At 41.6% G+C, this 8708-nt stretch overlaps 1 protein-coding gene across 2 annotated transcripts in view; it reads right to left on the bottom strand.

Annotated features, from left to right (window-relative positions):
• Positions 1–541: 541 nt before the first annotated feature.
• Positions 542–8708, bottom strand: part of gpc5c (glypican 5c) — a 107071-nt gene continuing 98904 nt past the window's right edge. For both annotated transcript variants that reach the window (XM_022194977.2, XM_022194976.2), the window contains one exon: positions 542–2744. In XM_022194977.2, the coding sequence (XP_022050669.2) occupies positions 2557–2744 (188 nt within the window). In that variant the 3' untranslated portion in view covers positions 542–2556. The remainder of the gene's footprint in view (positions 2745–8708) is intronic.

Below are 8708 nucleotides of genomic sequence, written 5' to 3'. Positions count from 1 at the left end.
GTTCAACGACTCAAAATCATCACTGTCAACTTGTGGTAGTATCTGGTGCAAATGTGGCCACATCACTATGTAATATTCTTTATTGAGGACAGGGGAAATGTGAGTGGTGCCAACATGAAATATTGAAGAGACTACTCATGCACACAGGTGTTTGCACTTATTAGCCAGATTCTGTTGGAGATGGGTGGAGCTATTCTGAAAATTACGAAACATACCAACAGAACAAACAGATGTTCTGCCCTAACAGGCACAATATGGAAGTGAAAGGAAATGCCAATCAAGCATGGTCTGCACAAGCACACATAATCCTGAGAACTAATCAGGAATAACAACTAAAAGCAACGGTGTGAAAGTCCCAGGGGTGTGTAGAGCCTTCAGTAAATATTGTTTCTAAGAAAATCTGTATTACTTGTGACTGGTATTCCTTAAGGAGGGGATACCAATGTGAACAAAAGAGCAGAGCACTTTTAATAGAACTCAACTACACTGTATCATACCGATACAAAACAGAGACAAAATGAGACACAGAACAAACGGCAAGTGATGTAAAATATGTACATTTATACACATGCGAGGGTATAGGACTGTAAGAGATCAGTGGGTGCATTGAACGCTGGTCTGGAAGAACACATATATGGAGGAAAACAAACAAATGTGGTTACAGAACACAAAAGGTGGCACTTTTAAACTGCCAAAATCTTACATTGCTGTGGTCATGTCCACTTTCCATTAATTGCAGGGCTTTAAAGTGTAATTGTACGCATATGAATGTAGTCTATAGACGTGTTTAGCTTAAATACTGTATACTGTAAGGGCATAGCCAGCTTTTATACTGTCTTTGCATAGCGCTGACCATACATTCATCATCCCCATTCACACAGGTACTCATCTGTGCAAGTACCAGTAGATATAACACCCTTCTCTATACAAGAAATACAACTAGTATACAGAGGATGTTATTGTAGAAGTAACTGATTTTTTTGTTGAGTTTCCCTTTTGCTTCATTCTCATGTGGAACCATTTAAAGCACATAAGATTTAGCTTTTTAACTGTTGGTATTCCAAGCTTATTTGGGATTTTTTTAGTCCAATACAGGATAAAATGCACGATAAATTCAAGAATACGGACTGAAACAATGGCTACCACTGTACTGGATCAAACAATGGATGCACGAAAGCATTGTCAAAGTTTGAATATGAGTTTTTTCGTGAGTTAAATTGCTTTTGAATCTGACAGCCTTCCTCTTCTTTTCAATTTCCAAACCATCATTTAGAAGAGAATGGCAAAACTCAACGTCATGCCATCAGTGAAAAATGATGGGGGACGTTTTAAAAAATATGTTGTTAGTTTGGCTTTCTGCAGAAGGACCCGATTCTGTCATGATAATTTGACAAGTTTGTAGTTCATACATGCATTAATGTGCAAGTCAACGAGCAAACACACAAAACTGGATGCACAAGAAACATTAGTAAAATCAACAATGTACAGACTTTGTTCAAATGTCCAAAATTGTCCATTTATGTCATGGGCTTGAGTTGGAAAATAATATACATTCCTGCGTTATTTGTGACAGACACTGAAACTCTTTAGTTGCTTTTTTTTTTTTGCATTGTTTTCTGTGTAGTATGGAGCAGAGAAGCATAGCCCATTCATAGTTAACAAAAAGAAAAAGAAAAACCCAGTCAGCTCAATCAGATAGGAGCTTCTTCAGGATCAGAACCTCATACTCTCCCTCAAATCTTTTCCACCTATATACAATTACATACTATACACACCTAGTTTATCTGCACAATATGTTCAGCCGTGCAAGTGTGCCTGTGCTGTACCTGTGAACTCATTACATTCTAATCCCTGCCAAGGTACACAGTCATTAGAGTATATCAAATCTGCTGTTCTGGGCCAGGCACCTGGGACTGATCTATCAGTCTATCATGCATTCCTTAATCCTCAAAAAGAAATGAGCTGAGTTTTCAAATGAGCTGAATTCTTCTGCCTGGCTGGCAAATGGTGCAATGCAGTGATGAGGTTTGGAGCTTGAGCAGATAAGTAAAAACCAGCAGCAGAAAAAGAAGACAGCTGTTCTGGTGTATGTAAAATGCATGTAAGTGATTGTTTATATTTGTAAGTGTTCTTAAGTAAAATCAAAAAGCTGCAGTCCCATTCTGAATCACAAGGGCTGCGTTTGTGTGAGTGAAGCAAGGTGCTGCATGGCTTTATTTGTGTCTGCACACACAAACCTGCCAAACGGCGTAGTGGAAACAGCAAGCTTAATCTTTAAAGATGAGCGTACACGGAATCAGCTTGTGCAAACACCCACACTGGTGATGCCGCAGGACGACAGGGTCCTGCAATAGCCCCCCATCTACAGTCTCCTAGAACGCTGTCCACGCCCTGCCCTGCTCTCCATTTGTACTGTTCCTTCATTACCGTCCATCCATGTAGGCTGAGGACAGGAGTAAGGATTGTATTTGTGATATGTAAATGGTATGAATGTCTGTGTGCATGTAGGTTCCTAAAGGGTCATGGGTGAGGGTCGATTCACGGACGCTGCTGGCATCAGAACAGGATCCACTGCGAGCAAAGTCCAGAAAGAAGCAGCGCGAGGCTCCAGGGTCGCGCCCAGCTGGCAGATGGCGAGCCCCCTATCACCCTCACCGAGGGGGGCTTAGAGGGGTTCTCTTGTGGGCTTTTACCTCCAGGCTGTCTCCCAATTGGCTTTCCTTCACTGGAGGCTTCTTTATGTACTGTGAGACACAAAAACGAACAGACAGACAGACAGAGAAGGGAAGAGAAAAAAAAAAACAGTCAGATAAATAATTTAACTCTCCACTGTAATCATAGTAATCTGATTTAATGTTCCGTTGGGCTTGTAAAATTGTATATTAGGGGCTCATCATCATCCAATCACTTTTCCCATCATCTCTTTTCAAGCCTTTTCAAAAACAATCAGACATAAAAATGGTGCACGATTATGTCTGGTACAGTTAAAGTGAGTTCATATGTACATCAGAAGACGCACAGCTGTGGCTGTTTCAGTTGAAAGCGCCCATAATTTACTGTCAAGAGTGCTTCAAAATGTTTACAAATGCGTTTACAGCTGCTCTGTGTTACTGTTCAGCTACCAATTCAAATGTTGGCTTACATACATTAAACTAGTGTGATTGTATATTGTGCATTTTGTTCTGGCCAACAGATATACTGTATAATAAAAACGTATCTCCCACATTTATCGTCATACACATATCAATCAGATATGAATTAGGGTGATAAAGGTAAGGCAGACATTAAGCACCCATTTTCTAGTAGACCCTCCCCCACCAAACATATATGTAAAGCTACACACGCAAGCACTCAGACTTTACTGCTTGGATAGGTTGAAATATTAGCTTTCCTCAGCCTCTATCAATATATCATCACACCGCTTCTCTCTTTCTCTTTGGGTGGTGAAATGTGTTGGTGTGTCTTAAATCAAAAGGAAATAGATTCCTGCTGCTCATTACCCATCCTTCTTTCCGCTCCTTTTCATAGATCCCAGTCTGACCCAACCCGGGCCAGCTAAGTACATCAATGAATTAGAAGCAGATTAACTCCCCCAGAACAGCAGGTGCTCTCAGATAGGAATTAAATTTCAGTTAACCTGCATATTTAGGACACTACAAGTATCAAACATGTAGTTCTAATCCATGAGCAGAACTCAGAGGCTCTGCAAACCTTGTGTGAGTGTATAGAGGAGGACAGGATCATAATTCCACAGGATATAGAGAGAAACAAACAAAGACAGGGAGGTAAGGATAGAATGGCTGTGTGTGGTGTGATAGGCGGTATGCTAGTTATCAGAGCTCTGACAGTGCCAAAGCCTAAAGTCAAAATGTTTCTATAAACTGTCACAGCCATAAAAACGGGCCAAATTTGCCATGATTCCCACTGCTGTGTGCATAAACTGATCTGCCTAGAGTTCAGGTGTCTAATTAAATACAGTTACAGCCTTCCCTGTTGCAATGACTTGACTGTCAAACAACCTGACAGCTATGTGTGATAAGTTATCAGATATTACACCCATATAAAACCCTGAAATTTATAGCACATCACTGAGGAGTTTTAAAAACCTCACTAAATCACTTCTACGCCGACATAAAAGAGAAAAATTTATTGCCCCTCTTGAGCTGTCATTTACTATGAATTCTTCCTTTCTTTGTATTTCTAAAAATACGTTCTTCAGTTGAAGTACTACACATCAACCCATCCCACTCTGTGCTCTTGGGTTTGTAAGCATGCATGTGTGAATAGGGTTGGGCAGAGCTCTAGAGAGAGAAGTGTTTCCCGTGCCAATGGTTTTTGTTGTTCCAGTAGACAATAGACAAAGACATCATTTATCCCAAATCAGATTGCCGTTATTGTTTCAATGGAAATGGGCTGCATCTCATCAGGGAGATGTCAGAAAGCAGCATTTGAATGGGCCAACACAACACCAATACTGCTCTGCTGCAGGCTAACCAACTGGCTAATTAATGGAGCAGGTCCTTGCCAGAACAATCAATTACACCGCAGAGAACAGTGCTGCCAACTAGTTAAAGTGTCTTTTTTCATACAAGGTAAGTATTCAGGAATGCAAAGTGTTGCTTTGCGAACTTTGAAGTGAAGGAAAATTGGGTGCAATAAAAGTTACAAGGAGAGTCAATACCCACTAAACTTATCCTTTAACCAGGGATGTTTTAGAAGGGTAGTTAAAAAAAAAAGCATTATGAGCTCATTTGACCAGGGTATCAGACAGATTGAGCATAATTGTGTGTCCTAACTAGAGAATGTTCCAGCATCCTTCATAGCGAGCTGCAGGGGATGGCTGGGGAAAAGTACACCTGGGCTGCTCTGCTTTATGTGCATGTGTGTGACCTGAACCCAAAATAAGTGGCCAAAATAGATGGCTGGCTGGATCAGTTTTGCAGTAGTAGCTGGATTGCTTAAAATGCCTGGAACTACAGCAATGCGTCTTAGAAATTAATTTAAAGTAATTCATTGTTGGCAAAACAGGCAGTGGTTTTAGGTCACGCCTGAAATGGGTACAGAAAAGGTCCAGACAAAAAAGTGCTCCAAAATTAATCATGTAGATGCAGTATAATTTCATATTTTTTTTACATTTCATGACTCATATATTAATAATATAATCAAACTGAGATCAACTCAGTACAACACAAACACCAAGCTGAAACTATACCAGAGCTGCGTTGCATCAACACTGCTGTATGGAGCAGAATGCTGGAGAATGACGGAAGCAGATCTTTTCAAGCTTCGATCCTTCCACACCACATGTCTCCGGCGAATTCAAAGAATATTTTGGCCCGAAAAGATTTCCAATGAAGAACTGCTAAGGAAATGCCAACAACAAGACATGGGCACCATCATCACAAGGCGACGATGGAAATGGATTGGACACACACTCCGTAAAGACCCACAGTCAGTCACAAGAACAGCACTGCACTGGACCCCAGGTGGCAAAAGAAAGAGAGGAAGACCAAGAACAACATGGAGAAGAACAGTAGAGGGTGAGATGGAGGCCATGCAGCACTCTTGGAGTTCATTGACAAGGCTGGCCCAGGACAGGCAGAAGTGGAGGAACTTTGTTGCTGCCCTACACACCACTTGGTGTAAAGGATGATGATGATGATGATGATGATGATGATGATATTATATTACATTACCCAATACACTGTTTCATATTTGTCTAGGAGAAATTCACTTCCAACATTACAAAATGTATAGCATTTAATTTGGAAGGTTAATGACTAACATTTTACAACATGTAGAGAAATCCTACAACTTTTTCAGGTTGGTGTAAAGTATATGTTTGTGACACAACCTATATCTGGTCTAACATTTAAGAAAAACATGGGTCTGGTAAAAGTAGTCTATACTGTAAGAAATAATATCACATCATGGAGAAATGTTATATGACAACATATAAGGTATATCATCCTTCAATAATTCAAGAAGGATTTAATTGAGGTAGAACGGTAGAATCAGTAGAAACTTGAGAATATTCAAGTTCCTGAAAGCGAGCAACAACTTGAGGCACACAGATATGGAAGAAAAAAAAAACTAGGAGGGAAGGAGGATAATGGAATGTGATGTTGTTGTCATAATGAGACAATGTTAGCAGATAAGCCGTGCTTCATAAGCTGGCTCATGTGTAAATCCCCCAAATATGGTGGGGGGGAAAAGAAGGGAGAACAAGCAAGACAGAAAAACAGAGGGCGGGAGGGAGTGAAAGATGACATAGAGGGAAAACAGTTAGTTCAGCTTTTCAATATGAGGAGGATGAATATCCAACGTCACTCGTATCAAGACAGATGGAATCAATCACCTCAGGCGACTTGAAGGCTCTGCGATGGCACATCGTCATGCTTCTCCCATCACAACAACAGTCAATGTCATATGTTCTCCATCAGTAAAAGACAAATGTGATTTAATTTCTAAAAAAAGTCTTATAATAGGCAACAAACGGTGACACAGAGGAGCACAAACAGTGTTTGAATTTGTGTATAAACGTATGTGTGTGTGTGTGTGTGTGCCCTAGACTAGAATAACAAATGGGCTGCGGTAGCTTTCATTCGTCATTAATGCTTGCGGTGAACTGGGTCATTGAGAGGGAGACAGAAAATGTACATCTGACCAGTCAACTTCCACTCTGATATATAATGACTGTGTTAGTAGCCTTCGGAACTACACATACAGTTTAGAGACTTGTTGACCTTTGCATTGGCCCAGCGTGTGAGAAATGGTTCACAGTGTCCTTTGCCACTAATGCCTCTCCAGATGGGTAGCTTGTGTGTTTGGAGGAGCCTCCATTTCCCACTGGCCAAAGAGGAACAACAGCTGCTTCTAACAAGCCGGGCTGAAGCAATGAGGAAGGGGTGGACCTCAGGCTCAAGCCAAGAGGGAGGAGGGAGGTGAGGGGAGGGGGAGAGGACCAGAGGAATAAAGGTTGGGAGGTGAGTGGGAGGAATAACAAATGATTTGGCCACCATTTCTTTGGAAAAAGTCTGACAGAAAATTGCATGATGGTTCTCTGGGTAACCATGTCATTCCGCTACTGCTACTTCTCTGTTTCTTTTGGTTCTCCAGCACACAGTCACTGCTGCCTCACAGTTTAAATCCTCAAACCTAAGGGAAGAAGCAAACAATTCTCTTTCTGTCTTCCACTGATAAGATTTAGTCTCTCTTTTACTCAGGGCGTCATGCATATAGTAGTCTACTCACACAGACGTCACGAATGCTCGCAGAACACAGGGATGCACAACTATTTGCTTAGTCGTACAGTGGAGCAGTAATGGGGGAAATAGGGCACAGGGTCCATCAAGACACAAATCCAATCAGTTAACCCTGGAAACTCAGATCCATGTATGTGTTTGCTATGCCTGTGACTGTGTGTGCATTTGTGTGTGTTGAGCATGCCTGCATAGGACTCCTGGCTCAACCAATAGTTGCAGAGCTGTAATCCAGTGAGGAATGGTGCTACTGAGTACCGGGGCTTAGCAAGTTGTTACACTATTTGATATCAAGGTGACAAGGAAGCTTTTTCCTTTCCAAGCACAGACGGGCACAAACATTAATACATATTAATGCAGTTGTGTTCAGTTGTTTCCCGTTTCACTGAATTAAAATTCACACAGAATTGTCTGAGAGCAATTCAATCTATTTACAGTGTAACCTCATGTTTTACGGTATAACTAAGCCCTGCAAGGTAGTTACACAGATAAATAGAGCATCTGTATATAATGACCTTTAAAGCACCTGTTTCATTTGTCACTCCTCTGCCTGCTCTGGACAATTATAAAGACAGTCAGAAGGTGGAGGATTGATTTATGTCACATTGAGGGAGTGCGGTGGAGGCGGGTGGAGGTCTGTGACATGCTTCTCCTCTCTCTTATTCTCACTGTTCTCTTTGCTCTTGGCTCACACCCCTGCCTTGACCTTGCAGCTCTTCTCCCTGCTAAGCAGTTGATGGGAGGCGGATGCAGGGGGTGGGGCTGTAAAGCAGCTCATGGGTCTGGGTTTTGACAAGGCCACTGGATGTGCCTCATGGCAAAGTTTCATTAACAGAGGCGACCTCTGACACAGATTTTACTACTTGCACAGTCAGACACATAAATGTAAGTATGCACACACGCAAAAAGATTTACGCTGCTAATGGTGCACGTGCACACGCATGCACACACAGGCATGCTGTCTGAATTACAGACGATAAGGTGATTGGCTCGCCTCATAGTGTGTACTTGGTTCAAGTTCCTTACATGTGAGCATGCATCAGAGACAACAGAAGCGCAGTTTATTCAACGGTGCAATCCTCCAACAGGCCTGCCAAGCGGCTAAATAATGACACTGTTGATTTTCTAGATCAATCCTTATTTGCTGTAAAACAAGACCTTTCTGCAATAGCCATTATGTCTTCGAAGCGTGGGTGCCAGCTCGCCGTTTTTCAAATGCAGTGAAGTAAGGAAAAATGATTTGGACCATTAGTCTCTGTCATTAACAGGGACAGAGCATTCTCGTCAGATCCAACTTGATGCGTAACCTTTGCCAGTTATTTAGTACCTGGCATCTCTCTCTTTAAGGACAAGAGGCTCTCTGGTCCCCAAGAGAAGAGACAAAAGAGCCATAGAAATGGTAAAATGTTCCGCTAGCCTGTTTTTGTATTTATTTCAGACATTTTT

Source organism: Acanthochromis polyacanthus, chromosome 9 (assembly GCF_021347895.1).
Source record: "Acanthochromis polyacanthus isolate Apoly-LR-REF ecotype Palm Island chromosome 9, KAUST_Apoly_ChrSc, whole genome shotgun sequence".
In the NCBI taxonomy this organism is placed as follows: domain Eukaryota; kingdom Metazoa; phylum Chordata; class Actinopteri; family Pomacentridae; genus Acanthochromis; species Acanthochromis polyacanthus.
The sequence above is the reverse complement of the archived record's forward strand: the minus strand, read 5'-3'. Positions and strand labels throughout refer to the sequence as shown.